This window comes from Somniosus microcephalus, chromosome 9 (genome assembly GCF_052327205.1).
Source record: "Somniosus microcephalus isolate GS21.2 chromosome 9, FLI_Smic_1.0, whole genome shotgun sequence".
Lineage (NCBI taxonomy): Eukaryota > Metazoa > Chordata > Chondrichthyes > Squaliformes > Somniosidae > Somniosus > Somniosus microcephalus.
The window spans coordinates 80,820,126-80,844,573 of NC_140995.1; the positions used below are offsets into that span (position 1 = coordinate 80,820,126).

At 39.3% G+C, this 24,448-nt stretch overlaps 1 protein-coding gene across 4 annotated transcripts in view; it reads right to left on the bottom strand.

Moving 5' to 3' along the window:
* Positions 1-347: 347 nt before the first annotated feature.
* The window catches only part of LOC147112502 (peptidyl-prolyl cis-trans isomerase FKBP1B), a 29,173-nt gene continuing 5,072 nt past the window's right edge, over positions 348-24,448 (bottom strand). For 2 of the 4 annotated variants that reach the window (XM_085996804.1, XM_085996806.1), the window contains exons 3-5: positions 3,921-4,033; positions 3,137-3,294; positions 1,089-1,579 (exon numbers count right to left, since the gene is read on the bottom strand). In XM_085996804.1, the coding sequence (XP_085852930.1) occupies positions 3,166-3,294; positions 3,921-4,033 (242 nt within the window). In that variant the 3' untranslated portion in view covers positions 1,089-1,579; positions 3,137-3,165. Of the gene's footprint in view, positions 783-1,088; positions 1,580-3,136; positions 3,295-3,920; positions 4,034-16,503; positions 16,529-24,448 lie in introns of those variants that run through there. The other 2 variants (XM_085996807.1, XM_085996805.1) reach the window with 2 other exon arrangements.

A 24,448-nucleotide genomic window follows, 5' to 3' on the forward strand; every position in this document is an offset into this window, starting at 1 on the left:
AATTTAATTTGCTGTTTGAGATCTTGCTATGTGCAACTTGGCTGCTGCATTTGCCTACATTGCAACAGTGACATACTTCAAAAGTAAATAATTGGTTACAAAGGGCTTTGGGATATCCCGAGGAAGTGATAAGCTGCTAAATAAGTCAAAGTTTGTTCTTATTTGACAAGACCAAAAAGCTCTGCTTTCATCATAATGGGAATTCCTATTAAGTTTTATTTGCCCACATATTAACATCCAAAGTCAATAACTCAATGTTAATAAAATTGTTTCTTTAAAAGATCCATTTGATTATATCCATGTCATCAAAAGTTTTGAGATGTCATTTGATAATGTATGTATATAAATACTTTTTTTTTTTTTTAATTGTTCATTATAAACACATTTTGCAAACATCCAAACTGATGAAATTGCAAGTCATTTTCAAAGTTTTCATAATTTTCATGCTTTGAAATGTTAAGTATAATCCAACAATTGCTCATCTGTATTAACATTTAAAAAAAAAAAAGAAAAACTGCAAAGTGAAACAAGCTACTTTAAATGTACATTTGTTTCTCCAGTTTTCGTAATCCTCTCCTCCTTTCAATGTGGTACTTGTTTCCATGCAACTTCCTTAGGTCAGGAAAGTGAAATGGTTGAGGCTCTGCTTTCCAGAGACAAGATTCAAGGCGAGCAGGTCATATTTTAAAATTTGTTGATACGAAGTAGAGCAAGTCATTTTGTCTGCATTTCAGACTCGTCATTGTGTGATATCACTATTACATGGCATTCCATTCAACAGCCTAAATGAGAACACACAACACTCAATTTGACTAAAGCACAGAATCTGTGTAGCATGTTGCCCTGACATTTAAACTTACCAACTTCTGGTTGATAATCATGTACTTAACTACTTAAGCTACCCAGTTGTTTTGTAAAATCAGTTTGCAATGCTACATTTTTCTGCTTTGTTCTAGATTTGTCTGTACACGTTGCATTACAAAGCTTATGGCTCATGGGGTGTTGCCAAAATTTAAGATTAAAATCAACAATAACGATAATTGTCCCAACAGATGAAAAAGAAAACCATACAATTAGCTGGGACTATATTTTTAAGGTGAACATAAAGTTTTTTTTATTTAAACAAGCAATTAGGTTTTACATCAGTTCTTGCTTCAGTGTAAGACTGGCAACACAGGTCCTGTAGTTTCTTATGAATGCCCATTTATTTTAATTCCATAAAATCTTTGTATGCCTTTCTTAAGGTCTTTGTTATTCAAAAATTAGGTTAGACCCCAGTCAGGTCAACGTTATCAAATAATGAGAAATTATTTAAATTCATTAAATAGTGCATGCAATTAAACAGACCAGAAACCAAAAAAATGAAATATGAATCCCATAAGCACAGGATCTACAAATCAACAACACTGGCAGTCAAAACTAACATTTCCAAGTATCAAGAGCAAAACAAACAGGATGTAGGTAGTTAGGTAGGATTGGGTCTTTTTAATCAATATCACAAAAGCTCTTCTAACTGGCTTCTGAGAGCCACTGAAGATCTATTCCACAGTATTGAAACCCAGGACTCCCTATGCCATCCCTTTAAAAAGAGAAAAATAAAATTACAATTTAAATACAAGTCAATGAACTCTTGTTCATTTATTTTTACAAGTTTTCTATCATCAGGATACCAATGTTTTATTCAAAGCAAAATGACTATAATCTTACTGGTAAACAATGGTTAATTGAGCAATCAAGATGGAGTAGTCAACAAAGCATGCTATCTCGTGCCTGTGCACTTTCAGCTGAAAATCAGGGAGTTTAACTATGTACTATTAGTCAGAACTAATGGAATCAAGGGTATGGGGATAGTGCAGGAAAGTGGAGTTGAGGTCGAAGATCAGCCATGATCATACTGAATGGCGGAGCAGGCTCAAGGCGCCAAATGACCTACTCCTGCTCCTATTTCTTATGTTCTTAACTTGCAATTAAAAAAAAAAAGCATTCCTGTAAATTCTGAATCTGCAATGAAATAGGTCAACTGTTCTCTTATGCTAATGAAGCCACACACCCCATGATTGTATGGGAGAGTAGGCCAGTAATGACTATTATCTCACTATGGTGCACAATGAAAGTGGACAGGGGAAGGGATGTAGATATTAATTAAAGTAACAGATTACAGGGATGAACTACAGACTAGTATTAAATTCCTCATTAATTTGAGGTTCTTAATTTCACCGAATATGCTCAATTGGTCCACAGCCAACTTGGATTGAATTTATTGGGAAATTGATGTGAAAGAGCAAAGTATGAATTCGTTACTACTTTACTCATTTCTTTTATTAATTCATGATTATTGGCTGTTTAAAGAGCAAGTAAAAATTTGTACCAACATACTTTTACCAAACCAATAGGCATGTACCACTGCATATGTACAAAAAAATTTTGTTTTTTTGCACTTATCATAGTGAAGTTTGCAGGCACTGGTTCTGTATTACTACAATTAAAGTTTGCTCACAGTCAAGATCCTCTTCCAAATGTCCTAATCACGCACTAATTTTTGTAGAAATTCAGTAATGTAATAATGCATTTATTTACCACAGAAAGGATATCATAGAATTGCACTTATGTGAAGTATTCTATCCCTTGTAGCTGTTATTCAAGATGGGGAATAAAGAAAAATAGGGGACCTTCAGCATTTTGGATCCACCAGTAGCTCTAATGGAAGTGTCAAGCTTCCAGTCCAGAGGGTCATGAGATTAATCCCAACCTCAAATTATCTTGGTTCACAAGATAGGTTCAGATGAAGTTGGCCCTTCAGCCCACTTGACCTAATCCTTCCAAAGTACCAACCCCTCTTGTCTTTGAATTAAAAAATCAAGCCACTTCTTAAATTAATCCAATGTCCTGGCCTCAAGCATTTTTCCTAGCAAGCCATTGCAGCTGTTATCAGCCTCTGTGTAAGTACCTCCTGGTGCTTGTCCTAAATGTGTGCTTTGTAACCCTGATCCTCTCCGCTCAGGCTGCTGCCGTGGCATATTTTAAAGTATTGTGACACATGGATTAAGGTTATAATTCCTTAAAGTTTCAGTTCAATCCTCTCAAAAGACAATTTTTTCTACAAAAACCTGTAGTGGTCTTAAGCAAGCTTCTGTACCTTGCAACTAATATCAATTAAGGTCGTCTTCACTCCAACTTCAGCAGCTCTACATCAAAGATAAGGGTGGCATTTCCTGGGATGACTCCGGGATGGCCTGTTGCACCGTATGCCATGTCAGGGGTACAGGTCAGTTTTGCCCTTTGCCCCAAACTCATCTGTTATTGAAATACAATTCACATTGATTATATTTGTATTCATTAGTTTCCATTCATTTAAAACAATGTTTTCCTTCTATTTGTTTACATAATGATAAAATATAAGTCACAAATTGAAAAACTGATTCCTCCAACCTAAAGATAGACACTGACGTTTAATTTTTTAGTTGGTTATTCCCTGCTGTCAAAGCTCCGTTGACCCACAGCAAACTGCATCTACCATTTCAATGCACTTTCATCATCCTCTTTGAAAATACTAGATCAGACTGCACTTTTAACTGTGCTGGCCTCTCGGAAAGGCCCTTTGATTCGTGAGCCTTCTGCCCACACAGTCATTGTAACCAACCAACCCTTTTATCCAAACTTCACATTTGATTTTACTGCTCCTTTAAATTGGATGTTCATGGTTAAAGCTATTATTTAATGTGCTAGAAATATACATAATCATAGCTGATACCATGTAGAGTTTGACTGATCTCACACAACCCATGAAAAATATTTTTATTATTATACAGCCTATAGAGAGGTATATTAAAGTTATAAGCTGCAGCTACCATAACACAACAGTCTAAAAAATATTTCTGATAGAATATAAATCTTTAAGTATAGAACCAAGCAATAAATACCTGTGCTACACCTTCTTCCCAGCCTTTAATTACTTCCTGTCTGCCAATCTTGAACTTGAAAGGCTTGTTCCTGTCTCTGGAAGAATCAAACTTCTTTCCATTCTGCAGCATTCCTGCAAATACCACAAAATTCTCTTTGAAGCAATGACAGACAGAAGAACAAAAAAAACAAAACTGATAGTTCAAGACTACTTTCTCTAACTAAAATGACAAACCCAGGCATCATAATGCTGTACAATTGCCGATGTCAAAATACTTTTGGAAAAATGTATTTCCTTATAATGAGCTTGCTCTACACAAACAAGTTGATACCCCAAACCTTCTGTATGGAGTGAAAATTTATTTAGAAGTAATTCTTTTATTTTATACCATCACATAACCTTGGATCTCCTAGAATCACATGATTTTCTTTTTCAATAAACCTTTGCTCAAAAACCATTGTCCTATACTTCTGGTTCAAAGTTTTCACCCAAAAAAGACAATTTTGAAACTGTATATGTATGAGAGTTTAACAGATTTGGTGTCATATAAGGGTGGCCTTTTATTTGCCATATAATGTGTATACAAATTATTACGTGATGCAGAGAAGGTGGACCCAGAATAAAGTAAGTTAACTGAGTAGGACAAGATGACATAAGTTTAAATTAATGAAATGTAAAACAGATTAGAAACAAATGTTTACTCAAAAGGTGATAAATGTTTGGAACAGTCAGTCAAATTATAGAGTCAAAGACAGAACATTTAAAATACAGTTGGATGCTTGGCTGGGTGACTCGAGTGTAACAGAGAGGCTAGCTTAGATAGGTCGAATTGTTATTCTCATCTTTGACTTAATTTTCCTTTTTAAAAAAGAAAATCTCATTGAGGTTATGTCAAAAATAAGATGGTTACTCTCAATTGTCCTAATATTATGCTGTGGGTTACTAGTGTATGAATGTTTAATACATTGTTTGAAATTCCTTGCTCCATAGTTTTAGCAAAAACATTAACAATTATTTTAAACAGGTTAATGACCTTACCAGAATAGCAAAAAGAGTAGTTTCAGACAAATGGTAAATTTACTTAATATCCCATTGCATAATACCAGCCCCAATATAGTCTTTTACAAACAGGACGAGAGTCAAATTATAAAATTCTACATTTTGATGACATAAGTACGGTGCTATTGTTAAATTTACAAGTTGGAACAGGCTCATTCCTATGCAACTTGTATTTGAATGACAACACTGTTGAAATAAAACTGAGCAAAAAGCACACCATTTTAAAAGTGTAATTATACAAAAATGTAGCTTTGCCATTAGTGATTTATGCTAATAAATGCAAATATTTTCAAAGCACATCTCATTAAAATGTGATTTATTTCCCCCCTGCCCCCAAGAGCCCATAGGGAAGACACCATCAGTTCTATGTACACAGAATGTAATTACAGGACATTGAAACTTCACCAGAACGGAGCACCAACTAGTCACAAACAAATCTCAACTGCTATAACATTCTAGCAGCAAGTTGTTTTGTATCATTAGTACTCTCATTACTTGTGTGCCAATGTTTCAAATACTAATTTAAATAGATTGTGACTATGCAAATTACAGAAGAATGTGCATAAGTAATAAATTTAGCATGAAAATCAACATGTTTCTCAAGCATCGTACAAAAATACATTATCGAGGAACTGCAAAATGCTGACCTATTTCTGCAGAGCTGGCCATCAAATCTAGGTCATAGTTTTGCCTTTGGTTGTCTGAGTGTGCGTTAGATACCATTCAAAGGCTCCATAAATTCACAGAAAATAAACGTCACCATGAATCCTGTATTAAACAAATCCTTATGGCAGTGTACTCTGCATATGCTTTGGGAACAAATCTTTCAAAAGGCATTCTATAAATACCCATTTTACGTTGCAAGTCATTTAGAGCATGAGAGAAAGTAAAAATGTTTTCACAGATTACATCATGAATGGAAACACAACAAAATGGATTATTTTACCAATAAAAAATAAATTCACTATTAGTAACTGGCACTGCCATTTAATTTTATAATTATAATGACAATTATATTAAATTAGCTTGTTCTTAACACATTTCACTGAAATGGTAACATTCAGGAAAAAAATGACTATCTTCTGCAATGCAAAATATTTGTAGCCTGAAACCAATTAGTTTTACAGTGTATTTGAATAGTAAGAAACTAATGAATCAGTTAGACGTTGTGTAACTAGAGAAGTATGTTGATAAATATTGGATTGTGCATAAAAGATTCCTCCAAAACTCAGCTTAGACAAAGACAAATGATATTCCCAATTTGCCAAATGTTCTGAAAAATCCGGAGATTTATTCATCATTTAAAAAAAAATGATTTCCTTTTGAAAAAAAATTCTGCTACATCATACACAACATCCCTGGGATATATTGCTTCGTAACTTGCCACGAATCAACTTTATTTTTCAACTCTCATGAAAATTGGTGTTGCCACCACAAGTTGGCCACAACCGAGAGCCCGTCATGTGGTGAATTTCCAGCACAGACCTCATATACTGGTACTCTGTGGTGCAACTTTGGCCACTTCAGATTTTGTGACTACATCGCAATTAATTAATCTGCCATTTTATGAATTTATTTCCAGATACAAAATAGGGAAGGAAAATTGGGTAAAACAATTCTTATGACATGACAACCTACAGCAAGCCAACACTGCTGCAGTGATATTGATCTTGCTGACAAACATTTCTCTAAACTGCCTTTTCAAATATTTTATTAAAAATGTATTCATTTCACTTTAAGCATGTCACTGCTGAATTACATTCTACATTTGTTTCCAAACTAATAGCAATCTTTGCCTCTGCTTTTCCCTTATTCAGCAGAAGAGTCAGGTGCAAACAATCAGCAATAATGCACTTTTCAATTTGTGCATTTCAGAGAAAATATGAATAAATTGTATGGTTATGGCCAAGAGAATGGGAAGAACAATTCCTGCAGTTCCCACTGAAGGTCAATTACTGTTACTTACTTTTCAAAATGTCTTTTATTTAAAACATGCCAATCCAACTTTATTGGATTTTATACTGAAGTAGACAGGGGTCATTTCTTTCTTTGAAAATTAATGTAAACACCTGCATTTGCCTAAAGGCTGTGTGTGCCTGGTACCCATAAACAGAGATGCTTCTGTAAACAGTCCGTTTTCAGCTCAACTTGCCACGAGCAGTTTTTATTTAGAAATAAATTCTGTATACAGTAAGTACGAAGAGGAAGGTGAAAGTGTGTTTATACAAGAAATATTGTTTTAAACATTATCCTGGGTGTGCTTGAAGAACTTCCTTCTTTTCATTGTGAAAAACATGGTGTCACTTGGGAGTAAAATTATTCTTGGGAATTAAAAATAAAAAATAAATATTCTTGGGAAATTTTCCACAGAAAGCCCTTGTACTGATGGATGTGAAAAATAAAACCACACGACATCTGTGTGAGGGGCAAAGTAATCAGCAACTCAAAATGACCTCAGCAATATCAGTGCAAATTAACTAAAGCAAATCCTGTTTCTTCTGTTATGGCACCAGCTCCAAGATAAAATCTCCAATCCAATTATTAGTCTGTTGGAGAGAAGGGTATTCATTACACAAACCAGAGATAGCTGGATATGGAAAAGACAGTGCTTGATCAAAGGGAATAACATGGGCAGGTGTCCTGAAGTAGCTGTCTATTCTAGAAAGGGAAATAAAATAAAAAATGCAATGAAAACATTTTTGTACTCAAATCAAAAGTATATAGAGAGCATTTTAGTTACTTTTACATCTGTAATTTGAACTGCAAGGTTAAAATTGCAGCAGAAAAGACACGATTCTATCAGTTTCTTCACAGATCTCTGGTGGCGTTGCTCAGGGTCAGTCAGAGGATGTTTGTTTTATAAAAGAGGGTTGTGATGTCTGCTAAATTGAAATGTTCTGAGTGGCAGTGACTTAGTGATTGACAATCATTTTTATTAAATGGAATTCTGGGATTTTTATTTGGTGTTCTACATGAAAAATGTAAGTAGTTTTGATTATTATAGGCGGTTTTAGTTATTTAATTTTTTTTTTTAATCGCTTATAACAAGCTTTTTTCCCCCCCATATTACAACAGTGACTACACTTCAAAAGTACTTCATTGGCTGTAAAGCGCTTTGAGACGTCCGGTGGTCGTGAAAGGTGCTATATAAATGCAAGTCTTTCTTTTTTTAAATCTTTTTGAAGGATTAAGAGGAAGATGATAGGGAAAATGTAACAGGTTGCAGGTAGGTACGTGACATGAAGTAGAACTGGAAGGTGGTAGAAGGGTGGGTGCGGTGATGGAGGAGAGAGAAAAGTCCTAGGTTTAGGTAGCACTGAAGGGTATGTGTGAGATTGGTAAGATTGGGGCAGGGTGCTGGAGCTTGGAAATACTTTTGTAGACTGGAGTGTCAGAGTTGGGGTTTCACAGAAACCCCACAGTGCAGATAGAGGCCATTTCGGCCCATCGAGCCTGCACCGACACATATCCCACCCGATCCCCGTAACCCTTACACATATCCCACCCTATCCCCGTAACCCCACGTATTTAATCCCCCTAACACTAAGGTTCAATTTATCATAGCCAATCAACCTAACCCGCACATCTTTTGGACTGTGGGAGGAAACCGGAGCACCCTGAGGAAACCCACGCAAACACGGGGACAATGTGCAAACTCCACACAATCACCCGAGCCGGATTCGAACCCGGGTCCCTGGCGCTGTGAGGCAACAGTGCTAACCACTATGCCACCGTGCTGCACCATGGTAATACTGAGGGATGGCAGGTTCCTGCATGTGGGACAACTGGGTGAGGATGGGAAGTTCCCAGTATCAGAGTACTGGAGAAGAGAGGGTTCCAGATTTTGTGAGCAGTGCTGCAGTCTTATCCACTTCGGTGGCAAAAACAGGAAGACAGATTATTATCTGAACGGCAATAGATTGGGAAAAGGGGAAGTGCAATAAGACCTGTGTGTCCTTGTGCACCAGTCGCTGAAGGTAAGCATGCAGGTGCAGCAGGCGGTTAAATGGTATGTTGGCCTTCACAGCGAGAGGATTAGAGTACAGGAGCAAGGATCTTTCCTGCAGTTGAACAGGACCTTGGTGAGACCACACCTTGAGTATTGTGTGCAGTTTTGGTCACCTTATCTGAGGAAGGATGTTCTTGCCATGGAGAGAGTGCAGCGAAGATTCACCAGACTGATACCTGGGATGGCAGGAATGACATATGAAGAGAGATTGGGTCGATTAGGCTTATATTCGCTGGAGTTTAGAAGAATGAGAGGGGATCTCATTGAAACTTATAAAATTCTAACAGGACTAGACAGTCTAGATGCAGGAAGGATGTTCCCGATGGCGGGGGAGTCCAGAACCAGGGGTCACAGTCGAAGGAGAAGAGGTAAGCCATTTAGGACTGAGATGAGGAGGAATTTCTTCACCCAGAGTGGTGAACCTGTGGAATTCTCTACCACAGAAGGCAGTTGAGGCCAATTAATTAAATATATTCAAGAAGGAGTTAGATATATTTCTTAAGGCTAAAGGGATCAAGGGATATGGGGAGAAAGCAGGGACAGGGTACTGAGTTTGGATGATCAGCCATGATCTCATTGAATGGCGGAACAGGCTCGAAGGGCCGAATGGCCTACTCCTGCTCCTTTCTTCTATTTTCTTAGGATCTGAGAGTACTGGGGAGTGGGCAGGGGGAGGGAGACAGTGGAGAGGGCATTTCTGGTCTATGGGAGCATTGAAGTGGGGGTATCCTGGGAAATGGGAGTATTGGGTAGTAGTACTTTTGGTCTGTTAGTGGTGGGATTGGTGTCTCGGAATCTGGGAAAGGCCATCTCAATTTCATTGCAGTGGGAGAGGTATGCTGAGCGAGATGCCAGGATCTGCAAGGGCTGGGGAGAGGGTTCCAGGAGGCACTGGTGGGGGGGGTACATTGTCTGCTAACATTGGGCAGGCAGGCTGCAATAGTTTGAGGGGGAGGGGCCTAATAAAAGTGTCTTCAGCTTACTCCAACTATGTCTGCAATACTGACTCTAATTTCCCCCCCATTTGAAAAAGAAAATGGGACACTGAACTCAAAAAAAAAACTAGCAATGGAACCTTAAGATAAAGACTGAACCAGGAAACAAAGGGGCGTTAAAGAGAGATAGTCAGGAGGGGGGAAACAGCAGGGAATGGGGGCTTTAACAATTGCAGGCTAAAGCAAAGAGCAACAGACAATTGGGGGGGAAATGGTGAAGAAATCAAAAGAGAGCAGGCAATGGGTCTTGAAAAATAGTTTAGCCTTTAAAGAAGTCAACAGGGTAGAAAAAAATGAAACAAAATTCCACATATAGAAGAAGCAAAGCTGTGAAAACACACCCAGAGTCAGGTGGTACATCAAGGCTTTCTGAGCTACAATGGGGCCAAGACTTGGGGTGTCAAGGTGCACATCACATGATCCACTCCGGCCAATGACAGGCAAATGTAATAGCTGAGAACTCCAGCTCGGAGGACTGAATCAGCACCATTAAAATAAAAGGGAAACTGAATCATTACAGCAATAGTGTGACAAAATAAAAGTGACAGGATTTAAGGGCGCATTAAACACAAGAATTATAGATAAATAGTTTTTAAAAATTATTTCAGCTGTAGTCTTAATGTCAGTAACTTTATTTTGATAGAAAAATGAATGTATTAGTGAATTCAAAAATATCTCCAATAGTGATAATAGAAAGCCAAGGTTTTTTCCTCACAATACCATTGTTATTTGACCTTCCCACATTTCTATAGTAAACTGCATGAAGGGTGTTGTTGATTTGCTATTACACATTTGTAAAAAAAAATCCAGTAAAGTGTAAGCAGATTGTATGTTTAGTATACACTGCTATTGTGAGCAGTAGTTTTTTTTTTTTAAATGTCAAATAAACATTTAATAGGCTATCTCTACTATTCTTATTCTATGTAATCTTTTCTCTCGTTTGTTTTTGAAGATATGAAATGGCTATGTGCTACAATAGATAAGTACCTAAACACTGGTTAGGTAAAGTATCTTCAGTGAAGGAAGGGAACAAGCAGAATACCATACAAAATTATAACCCACTATTTACAATAGTGAGTAGCACTGGTCATGGAGATGACATCCGTCCTTTCCCACACCATGCACAAACCCAATCACTAGATAAAAGAATTAAGGAAATGGCCCTAAAGTGGCAGGTTGAATTCCTTTATTGATGCAACTTAATAAATTTTCATTAAACATTTTTCCCAAAAATGCCATACGACAGATATAAAGGGAAACAAACACCAAAAGACAGGAGAATGGAATTCTTCCCCACCCTCTGGTATATTATGCAATAAAACAGCATACAGCAAGAAGCAGCAACCATAACAAGGACAGACATCTTGTGTTGTGGTTGCTGGAAGCAAAAAACACTGGGATTGCACATGATTAATTCAGCTTTCTCCTACCTAATTTCTTCCACAGAAACAGCAGCAATAAATAAACTTTGGTTAAAAATTTTTTTCCAATGAAACAAAGGTAAGCCTCACCGAACAAGAAACTCCTCAGCAATTGCTTTTTTTTTTAATGATGTGGAGATGCCGGTGTTGGACTGGGGTGGACAAATGTGGGAAGTCACACAACACCAGGTTATAGTCCAACAGCTTTATTTGAAATCACAAGCTTTTGGAGCGCTGCTCCTTCTTCACCTGACGAAGGAGCAGCGCTCCGAAAGCTTGTGATTTCAAATAAAGCTGTTGGACTACAACCTGGTGTTGTGTGACTTCCTGCTTTTTAAAAAAAAGTGGCAGCTCTGCATCTGTTCACTCAGCATTCTCCTCAGTGTAATGAGCCACATTTTGAGCAGGTAACCCACATCTCCAAGAGACAACGTATCATCACCCTGGAGTAAGTGGGGAACCCATGATTCTCTTGGGATATAGGTGTCATGGGGATTCCCTGGATTATCACATGAATGATTTGGCGGTGAGCGCAGATTATTTGAATATTTATTGAGGTGTGCTTTTCTTTTGATGAACACCATCGAGTTTGAATGGATTCTGCCAAATCTTTAAAAAAACACATTTGCCTCTCCTGTTCCTGCCTTACCCTGTACTGAATTTAATGTAACTATAAGTCTCCTACATTACAACAGTGACTACACTTCAAAGGCTGTAAAGCGTTTGGGACGTCCTGAGGCCATGAAAGGCGCTACATAAATGCAAGTCTCTCTTTTCAACTGTACAGCATGTTGAAAGTGGGCATCTTTGGTCCTGGTTAAGCAGCAGAAAACCATAAACTGGCTGATCCTGTTGTTGCCTGTAGCAATAATGCCAAGTGCTTTATTTTCACCACTACCTTAAACAAAGTGCTGTAGTTGCTCTGTCATTGCAGGTAGCTCTGCTGCCTGGCTGCAGCGTCGGCATGCTACCTTGAGTAGTAATGGATCCTGGTGGTCCTCCTACTATAGCCTTGTACGTTTCAGAGCTTCCTCTGGGGCTCCACCTATTCTCTCATGGCCCAACATGCTGAGCATAGCGAGACTTGCTGATTGGACTGAAACAGTCCAGTTTCTCCTCAATATCCGAGGCTCCATACTGCATCTGTGCTGACTCGCTCACCTACCTTAACTTTAATCACTTTTACAGCTTGTGTGTTTTAAACTGATGAGAGCAGGAAAGCAAGCTTGAGCAGATTTGCATGTTTACTTTTTATTGGTGCTCTACAAGCCAAAAAAAGTTAACACTGGGCCTGTGTCTAAGGTGCATCAAACCAGATTACTCCCCAGAGGAACTTTATGAGCATGAGCAAATATCCATTTATATTAACTCACCAAATTACTATATTATTAACACACATTTAATGTGCACTTGCTCCAACATGGAATAATTTCACCCTCCAGAAGTTGTGTGTGCATCCAGAACTCAGTATGAGTTCCACTTATTTCTGTCCAACCACTCAGGAACTTGCCCAGAGACTTCATAGTGGCTGATGCTAAATGATCCTTATCTGTACAAGACAGTTTAATCCTGATAAATATATTTTGTTTACCAAGAAATGAACGTTTGTGCCCGAAGTTCTATGGACTTATTTAGAATGCTAAATTTGTAAGATGTGCCACAACCACAACACAATCAAGTTACGATTCAATAAAATTTCAATTCAAACAGTGTGCAAAAACTTACACAAAACATTCCAAGCAGGCAAAAAATGACTACAGGTACTAGCAGATCCTCAATTATCCAACACACTTGGCATTGTGGAAAAAATTAACAACTTCAAACCAATTCCTAATCAGGTACTTATCCAGTTGTAAGTCACCTAAAGTTCGTGTGTCCTCGGCCCAGAAAAACAGTTTTATGTTCTTAATAACAGATGCCAATAAGTCAGCTATGGACAGCAATTTTTAGTTTGAAAAATAAGTTGGGTCTAGTGGATTCAACTGACAAATGTTTAGAAACTTTTAGTCTGTCTCTACAAAGATATTTCTGTGAAGTTGAGTAGAAGCAGAGGTAATGGGAAAAGAACTGAGGGGCTTTAAGTGCCCAAGGGCAGGAATTATATACAATGCATGGAAGAGGGTGGTCATACATCATCCATCAAGACATGCAAATGACTTAAAAGGAAATATCCCTATGATTTTCTCCTGCTTTAGCTTTTCTCTGGTGTGTGTGAAGGATAACAAATTAATTAGAACACATTGTACCTTTACACTCTTTAGCCCATATTGACTTTCTATTTCTTTATTGTCCAGAGATGGGCAATGTTATTAAAATAAGACATTTTTTACCATGATAGATATATTTTTGTTTGCCAAGAAATGGAATGCTTGTATCAGACATTCTATAAGCTCACCTGTAAACAATACTAATTTGCAATATATTATTTGTACTTCAACCCAGTTAATCAGCAATATTTAAATATTTCAAAATAGATTATACAAAACAAAATATTCGAAACATGCAAAGTGAACTAATGCAGAGTCCTCCGTTATCCAAAAGAACCAAAGGCAAGATGAGGAGAACTTTATTTTTCCTGCAACGAGTTATGAGCCTGAAATGGTGGTGGAAGCAGATTCAATAATAACTTTCAAAAGGGAATTGGATAAATACAATCCAAATATGGGAAAAGGGCAGGGGAATGGGAATACAGGTAGACTATCCTTTATCCGAACTTCCGAAAACCGAAAACCTCTAAAAACCGAAAGTTTTTTTGTTCAGCGTAAGTCGTGCGCACGAAATGACCAGAGTAGCGCACGACTTACGCTGAGCAGGGCAGAGGGTCACAGAGTTCCCTCCTGGGTAGGAGATTGCAGGCCGAGCCAGGCAGTGTGAAGGAGGTACCGGGAGAGTGAACCCAATAATACAGCGGCCCGTCCGATATTCTTTTCTCTTCCCCCCACCCCCCCCCCACCCCCCGAACTGAACCGCGGCCCGTCCGATATTCTTTTCTCCCGACCCGACCCGATATTCTTTTCTCCGCCCCCCCCCACCGCACCGCGGCCCGTCCGATATTCTTTTCTCACCCCCCGACTTGATTTGCGGGCCAGCTTAGTAGGAGTCAACCGATATCCGGCTTTCCAGAGAAGCAGGAAAGGGAATGAGACACGGAACAGTCACAAGAGGTAGCCTGAACTTTTACAATTTATATTAAATACAAATTTCCCAGTCTTATAATACCTTCTGAAATCTGAAAAATTCTGAAAACCGAAACTCAGCTGGTCCCAAGGCTTTCGGATAAGGGATAGTGTACCTGTAATAGGATAGCTCTTTCAAAGAGTAGACACGGGCATGAAACACCCCCGTCTGTGCTGTATGTATGTCCCTGATTTTGTGGTGGGCATTCATCGTCATTACCCCTCTGAAACGGACTTGTGATGTAGCGTGTGCATCTAAATGTGGAAAATCCTGAAGTTGCTGTTAGTCATTCACTGCTTGACACAGGCTGCGCTGTGGACACCCCACCCCCCACAAGCCCCATAGCCGGCAATCAGTGAAACTGATGAAAACTTGAGCTTTTCCATGTTAATATCGCTGTTAAACACCCCATTAAATGTTAAGCCTTATTGGAATAGGTGTAACTGGGGTTTTAACAGTGTGCTGACTGCTAAACCACCATTCTGGCCCTGAAAAACTAATTTTTATTTGTGGAATATCAAATTTCTCAATTAAGATAAAAATTACTAGATTTAAAAAAAAATAAAGCTTGTTGATGATATTTCAGCTTCTGCCTTAACCCCATGTATATATCCCAATCTTTATTTCGCTCTTTGTAAAAAAAAAAAATGTAAAAGTGCAGATAATTAGTGCTTTTCATTTCCTGGTTTGCTGTCTGAGAATTCTTCAATGTGATTGGCTGCTTGATGATATCACTGCTGCACTATACTAGGAATCCCGTTACAGCGTTACAATTAAAAAATTTTTTTTATTCGTTCCTGGGATGTGAGCATCACTGGCAAGGCCAGCATTTATTGCCCATCCCCAACTGCCCTTGAGAAAGTGGGGGTGAGCCGCCTTCTTGAACTGCTGCAGTCCGTGTGGTGATGGTACTCCCACAGTGCGGTTTGGTAGGGAGTTCCAGGATTTTGGCCCAGCGTGATGAAGGATCGGCGATATACTTCTAAGTCAGGATGGTGTGTGACTTGGAGGGGAACTTGAAAGTGGTGGTGTTCCCATGCACCTGCTGCCCTTGTCCTTCTAGGTGGAAGAGGTCGCGGGTTTGGGAGGTGTTGCCGAAGAAGCCTTGGCGAGTTGCTGCAGTGCATCTTGCAGATGGTACACACTGCAGCCACGGTATGCCGGTGGTGGAGGGAGTGAATGTTTAAGGTGGTGGATGGGGTACTAATCAAGCGGGCTGCTTTATCCTGGATGGTGTCGAGCTTGAGTGTTGTTGGAGCTGCACTCATCCAGTAACCCAGAGCATGAAAAATTCCTTACTTGTGCCTTGTAGATGGTGGAAAGGCTTTGGGGAGTCAGGAGGTGAGACACTCATCACAGAATACCTACAATTAATTTCACGTCGAGAAACCTCAAGTTTTCGCCACAGAGATCGCAAAATCTCTGGGCAGCTTTCTTCAAGGTCAGTGGCAATCGCCGACTGCAAATTACAAGCCTATATAAATAGTAATTTTTTGAGCAGCTGAAGTCCATTTAGCCTATTCTTCCAAACTTTATTTCTTTACCATAAATCTGGAACTAATAACCCGGCATCTCTTTCCCAACAGAAAATCATCCCATCAGTTTTTAAAACTTCCCAGGACTATGTGTTCCATCGCCTGCGCTGGTAATCCACTCCACAATTCTATCACCCTCTTACTAAAATAAAACTTACATTTGCTTTTGACCCCCTTAACTTAGAACAGTGCTGCCTAGTCCGTGAATCCTGGCCCCAACAGAACAATAATTTTGGATCCAAATTCTCAATTCAAGGGATATGGGGAGAAAGCAGGGACAGGGTACTGAATTTGGATGATCAGCCATGATCGCATTGAATGGCGGAGCAGGCTCAAGGGGCCGAATGGCCTACTCCTGCTCCTATCTTCTATGTTTCTATGTTAATTCCTTTAAAAATCTTAATACCTCTATTAAGTTGCTACCAAGCCTCGTCTTCTCCATAAAGTCAAAAGATAGATAAGCTTTCCTCATGGATATCCTCTGAACTCTCTCCAATAATTCTACATCTATCCTGTAATAAAAGAGACCACAAATAAACAAAGAACTTCAGATGCAGTCTCACCAAGACCAGATAACTTCCGAATTCAACATAATCTCTTTAGACTATCTCTGTAATCTCCTCCAGCACCACAACCTGCCGAGATATCTGCGCTCCTCTAATTCTAGCCTCGAGCATCCCCGATTTTAATTGCTCCACCATTGGTAGCCGTGCCTTCAGCTGCCAAGCTCTGGGATTTCTTACCATAAACTCTCTGCCACGCTACCTCCTTTCAGACGCTCCTTAATACCGACCTCTTTGACCAAGCTTTTGGTAATCTGCCCAAATATCTCATGTGGCTTGGTGTCAAATGTTGTTTGTAAAGCTTCTGTGAAGTGCCTCAAGAGATTTTATGATGTTAAAGTTGTTATCTAAATACAAGTTGTTAAGTTAGCCTTAGTTATGCATCCAACATGTTATTTACTTTCTTCATAAACTGAACTGACAGTTTGAACAACCTATCCACCAAAATCCCCAGATCGTTTTCCTGCTGTTACCTCAAGCATATCATTATTTTATATATATTCAACACTCACTTTTTTCTACCTTTATCATTACTTGATACTTGTATTCCTATGCAAACATGGTCATCAGTGCATGCAGGAGCCCTGCATCAATCATTTAGGAATTTCAGTAACTCTCACAGGGAACTCTCAAAGTCAACGATGGACCCTAATATAATGAAGACTCCTACACGTCCCTGTTTTAGACAGCAACCATTATAGACAAGACATTTGTAACTTATATTACATTTTGAAAATGCCTACTACATTTGATTTAACCTATTGGCCATTATTTTCTACTTTTTAGGTTCAATGCTTTTGCTTTGAGCAGGACCTGTATATCAAACTGGCAGGTACATCTGGGTTTCCTCGTCATATTCATGCCTCACTAGTTTGATAATCTTGCCCAACCAATCAGCCAATACCTCCACTGAGCTCATTTTTATACTTTGCAAACAGTTAATGAGCTGTTTAATCACCAGAATTTTTGAACAGACAATAAAGATAGTGAGGAAAACAGACTGCACAGACAATGCTGCACATAACATCTGGCAACCCTGATTTTCAGACCATAGCTACATGCACGACAATTAATATCTATTCAGGATCTTTTCAGTGGCCCACTAGCCGAGTTCAAGTCAAGGCTATCTTGATTGCTGAGCATTATCAATATCAGCTCAGAAACCCAGAGCATGAAAGGACTTGAGGAGAAGACCACAACTTGAGGATAGCTCCATGGTCATGCAGAAATGGAACCACAAATGCAGCAGGCCTTTCCTCATACAGAACCTCAATAGAAGGAAGTATGGGTTGATGGGGCTATTTCGGATTCCCATACACCAGTTTCAGCAAGGCCTCAAATCAGTAGCGCATCTTGCCAAGTTTGCCCTTGTATTTTTAAATCTGATTTCTTAAAACATTGCAGTCGTCGTCGTCCGATGTTAGACATAGCCCTGTACTGACATTATAATGGAAATGATTTTTTTTTTTTTTTTTTTTTATAACATAGATATACAGCACAGAAACAGGCCATTTGGCGCAACCAGTCCATGCCACCGTTTATGCTCCACTCGAGCTTCCTACCATCTTTCCTCATCTATTATCAGCATAATCCTCTCTTCCCTTCTCCCTCATACTTATCTAGCTTCCCCTTAAATGCATCTATACAATTCACCTCAACCACTCCCTGTGGTAGCGAGTTCCACATTCTCACCACTCTCTAGGTAAAGAAGTTTCTTCTGAATTCCCCATTTGATTTCTAGGTGACTATCTTATATTGATGGCCTCTGGTTTTGCTCTTCCCAACAACTGGAAACACTGTCAAAACATTTCATAATTTTAAAGACCTCTATTAGGTCACCTCTCAGCCTTCTCTTTTCTTCAAGAGAAGAGAGGCCCAACCTGGTCATCCTTTCCTGATAGGTATAACAACCTTGCAGTGCTTTGAAAGGAGGTAGCCTCCTATCTGCAGTATTCACCATCTATTCTCCACTACGTCATAATTACTGCCAGTCAACCTCTCTGGCATGGAAAATTAACTTAGTATGTGGAGTCTCATTCCTTCAGGTTTTAATTGTTGGGAGATTTTTAAATATCTGTGTACATTTGAAGATAAATTGTTGAACATAAATTGTTGAACTAAATGCTCATTAAAGAGAAAAGTTTTAAAAAATTTATTGGTTTATAAAGATGGTTTAATAAATTGATTTTTCTCCCCTCAGCCTTAGAGAGGGAGAAAACTTCGGATAACTGAACCTCTAAATATTGGTGTCGGATCTGACAAGACGTGAACTGTTTGTAAGACTCATTTGTGGAAAGTCCCAACTGTTTCTATGCAAAAAAAGTTCAACACATTACTGGCATTAACAAACATTTTACAAATTTGTTTTGCTTCTATATTTATTACTTACATATCAGTATTTAACAAACAGGAAGAAAACACTTTCAGGGGATCACACAGTAAGGGAATTTATTAAAGTAAACTGATTTAGTTTACACACTGAGGAAAATATGGGCCTACGTTACTCCAAGTTAAAACACAACATATTATACAGTATTTGGTTCTCACATTGCACCAAACATAAAATTAGTGATACTAAAAGAGACCAGTTTTGTCTAGTTACATTAGCAAACAGCAGCTTCTGTAGGTAAACTGGCTTGCCTCACAGAACAGTGGAGCTGAATAATGAAACATATATAAGCAAAAAAAATTATACTTTGACTAGAACACTCATCTCGAAGGCCACCTCCACACAAATGTCTTCTGTCTACAATTAATCCCTAATTATTCAAACAGATAATGGTAATTGTACTTGCAGTAAAGAGAAATTACTGTCTTCCCAATTCAGTAACTATGTACTGTATATATTTAATTCTTCCCAAATACATTCTTCCCAAGTACCAAGAACAATCCTTATATTGTGAATTAAAAATCTAAGATAACACTTCACTGTACATAGTATTAAAATACCTTTACAGTATAAATTATTGAATATTCCCAAGGAACTGCCATAACAGTAATTGGTTTTATTTTGCTTAGAATCAATCTATATGCCTTGTAGTAAAACAGTGGGTGAGTGGCAAAAACAAATGCAAACCCAGGTGGCCCAATGAGAGTCATTCCTTCTACCTGCTAATTGTCTTGGGGTTAATAGCAGGCAGTTCCCCTTTAGGCATCATTTTCAAAAGGCAACTAAAGATGAATGGCTGAAGTCACTAAATCTGATTTTTAACCCAATGAGGTGACTTTGTTGGATTTAGTTATTTTGGTAGCTGTTTAACATGTTCTCATTAAAGTCCTTTGTACAGGATTTTAGCCATTTATTTTATATGGGTTAATGACTGCCTTTAAATAGTGCACAAGGGAATATTTTATAAAATGCATTAACCAGTACACTATCAAAGGATGGCATTTACAAACAAATTTCCATTCTACCCACTTTATAAAAACTCAAAATCTGAAAGAGGAAACAGCTTATGTAATACTGTGAAAAACTGCTACTATTGAAAATTAGAGGTGGGTCTCTATTGCTTGTAGATGAAGGGATTGATTCAAGAGCTTCTATTATGGCCATTTTTGGTGGTAACTGAAGTGTTACAAAACAAAATCACTGATTAATTATGTTAACTATCCAATAAAGTGCTACTAAATAACAATCAGTATTTATGGAGATGGGATAACAACTGAAAGCGAGTGATCAAATCTGATGAATAACTGCTTAACTGATTGGTTCGAAACATTACTGATCACTTGCTCAAGGTACATGTAGGTACAGATACAGTTTCCAACATCCCAGTTTCAAAAGGAAGCCAGAATCTGATGACAGAAAGTCAATATCCAAGCTTGGTGAAAATCTAATAAGTGATTGAGATTACAGCTAAGTGCTGTACTATTCTATACAGAGTCAGGCACATATCTGAATGACTACCAAAGATTATATTTTATGAATTGCATACTGCATGACAAAGCCTGATAAAGTATTAAAATATCACAGTGGGGAAAGGTTACTCTGAACTATTTCTGATTATAGTCAGGCAGAGAACAAAGCAAACATCTGAATCCAACAAAGGAAGACGACAAACATTTATGTTAAATAGAGAAGCATATTAAAATGTACATTAAGCAGCTTCCCTGATGGCCTAGTGGGTAAAGGCATTGTCTGACGTAGCAAGAAGTCATACAGAATAGAAAGTCCCAAGTTTGATCCAGAGTCTGTCATGAGTTAGCTATCTTGGCCAGAACAGCAGTTAGGATGCTACAACAGGCCCCTAGGAAGAGGGGGATACATTAGATTTCCCATTCCTGATCGCTATCCAATGAATCCTGCTGAAAGTCACTTGTCCAAAAGCCTTCTGAGGCTCACACGAGGAATAACCATTTTGATGAGGCACCAGATTGCAACCAGCAACTATGGTACCAGAATCACTGCTTCCAAGATGGGAATGAAAGTTGGACAAAAGTACATTAAAAACATGGTGAGCAGTGATAGTTACAAAAATGTGCATACCTGCTTTGCCTAATAGTTTTATGGAGATTTTCAATAGAAACTGTATTACAAGTTGAAATTACACTGAAGTAGGAAATCATTATCTTATAAATAGTCCAGTAGTTACAAGTACTCTTCATGTTAAATCTGTTTTTGTTCAAAGCAAGGAACTACTTATAAAGCTCAGTGTAACATTTTTTCTCAGACATCTCAGTATTTTACCTGATATGGGAAAGAGATTAAGGATGGAGTTATTGCTTTCTTTACTGCAGTGTATCTACAGTACTATATATGACTCTTGAACGTGAGTGAGCATGAAGGATTAAGTGTGTAAGGTTGTAGCACTAAGTAATTTAGTAAATATCCTGTATTTGATTCAAGGTCATTGATATTTGAATCTGAACACCCCAAAATCATAAGTACTGGAGACCCATGTATTGGTGAACTCTGCTATATAGTGCAGATTCAGATTCTCCATAAAATTCAACACATGATGAGTTTCTTGTCTCAAAAGGACTTCTGGAATGAATGGGCAGGGCAGGAGGAAATGTTCCCTTAAAAGGGGAAATATGAGTGCAATTCTACTTGGTCTCATTGCTATACCTAGTTTATTAGTGCTTGGGAAAATTTTGGCCATTACTTCAAATTCGATCTAATGTTATCAAAAAAAAACCCGAACAAGTATATGAATATAGAGTGCTCTAAAATATGCACCACATAAAGCTTGGAATTCATAGAGATTCTTCAGTGCATATTTTTCAATATTAATGCCTGACCCCAATAATCCCCTGCCATCTCAGTGAATAAATTAAATGAAAAATACAAAGAAAATCTGATCGGGTACATAGCTTTAGGAAAAAATGAGAGCACCTAAATTATAGACAACAGGAAAAAATAAAACACAAATGGCAGGAAGCACATAAAAAGGGAAGTAGAGTGCTAAAAGTAAAAAACAAATGAAAAGAAAGTTAAATAAAACACGATGGACTTTGCATAAAAGGAACTCATGAAAAACATAAGGTAAACATAGGCATAAGAATAAAATAAATGAGACAAAAAGAATAGGTATTGAAAAATATGGAAAAGGCAGAATAATTAAAAGAATTTTTAAATTAAGACAACATTTTTTAAGACTACTTTTTGGCCTAGGATAGCTTTCAAAAATCCTAATTCAAAACATGGCAAGTTCTAAATTTTGAACCTACCATTGGAGGAGGGGCAGAATGCAGCTCAAGCAATTCCCTTTAGGGCCAAGGCTTGGAACTTTCATAGCAACTAGCTCCAGAATAGCATTGGCACAAGTCTGAGAGCAGGTCACGGTCTATCCTCTTGATTGAGTACTATATTAGTGTTAGGCCATCATGACTTGAAGGATCAACACAATTAATCATATATGTTGGAATGGTCCATGAACAGGTGTCCAACTTACACCAAGGTATTCAAGCTAACTCAAGTGTTTCAAGATAAACAAAATGGGCAATGTTTAAGCATGCCACAATTTTCAAGTGAAGATTTTTGGTCGACGTGGTTTGTTTTTCCCCCACTTCCTGAAGCCAGTGATACACAATAGGATACAATTCCACCATCACCAACAGCACTTCACTATTGCACCAAAATGGCCATTCCACATGTGTAATTCTAGATATGCTATTCAACTGTGGAGAAAATCACAGCGGAGCTTCATCCTATCCTCGTACAGTGCTCACAGACACACTTTTTAAGCATGTCAATAAACAGATAAAAAGAATGGAGCCCTAGTTGAATTTTTTTCTTCCTAGCCCAGGGCACTGAGGCTAAAAGTCTTATGTTAAAAGCCTGGTTTTCAGAGAGCAATGCCAAACACTCCTCTGTACTGCACACTGACATGTGCCTCTGTAAGCCAGGTGCACACTGATTTACAAAACAGGTCTAGTCTTGTGCATGACGAAAGACCAGGTTTCCGGTTTCTGAATTCTCCAATGGCACAGTACAATACAACGTATTTTAGAATGGTGGGCCTACGAGCAAAAATTGGATTCAGGAGGTCTGAAAATTGATGCTGAGCCCGTCCCATGGGACAGGATGGCCATATTATAATGTTGTTTTGTATCATAACGCAAGTAAGATATCATACGACACTGTCTCAGTGCATTAGCTGGCAGGCAGAGGAGGAGGAGGTTGTAGTTTTGACAGAAAATATGGAAGTCGAAGAAAAAGTGGTTCTTTGCTCAGCACAGTTCTGTCAGTTTACTTTGAGGAGCACAGTCGATTGCAGGAAAACTGTCAGTAGTGGATAATGCTCCAAATCAATTAAAAGCAGCTGTAGTGCTTCCGTAGATATAGTGCTTCCACTGCTGTTCTGGCCAAGATCCGCTAGCTCAACAGAGCCCAGGATTAAAATATGGGAACCTTCCTCATCTGTACAGTCACTACCACAACATTTTTCCACTGAACCATTAAGATAGCCAGGGAATATGAAGTTTCGGAAGTACTGGTTGACATTGGCATCGGGAATCATTAAGTAGAGATTCAGAATGCAAGAGCAGCAACAGCAGATGAAATGGTTTAATAATACAGAAGAGAATTGACATGTATGCACCAGAAATTTGACAGATATAAGAAAGTGTGGCATACATGATAAACAGAAGAATTACTGAGTTATAAAACATAGGAGACAGTGGCAAAGAGATCAAAAAGGTACTTGACAGTTTTTCCTCTCCCCGTGCCCCTGCCCTTCCCCCTCCGCCCCACCCCCTCCCCATGCCTCTGCCCCACCCCCTCCCCCACCCCCTCCCTGGGCCTCTGCCCCACCACCTCCCCGTGCCTCTGCCCCACCCCCTCGCCTCTGCCCCTCCGTGCCTCTGACCCACCCCCTCCCCGTGCCGCTGCCCCTCCCCGTGTCTCCGGCCCCTGCCCCCTCACCGTGCCTCTGACCTGCTCCCACCCTCTCCCCGTGCCTCCACCCCGCCCCCACACACACCCCATGCCTCCGCCCCCACACCCCCCCGTGCCTCCACCTCCACGTGCCTCCACCCCCAACCCCCCCGTGCCTCCACCCCGCCCCCCTCTCCGGTGCCTCTGCACCCCCCACCCCCGGAGCCTCTGCCCCACCCATGCCTCTGCCCCACTCCCCTCCCCTCCGTGCCTCTGCCCCACTCCCCTCCCCCCCGCCGCACCTCTGCCTCACCCCCTCCCCGCGCCTCTGCCCATCCCCTCCCCGCGCCTCTGCCCATCCCCTCCCCGCGCCTCTGCCCCACCCCATCCCCGCCCCGCGCCTCTGACCCCCCCCTCTGCCCCACCCCCCTCCCCTCCCCACCCCGCGCATCTGCCCCACCCCCTCCCCT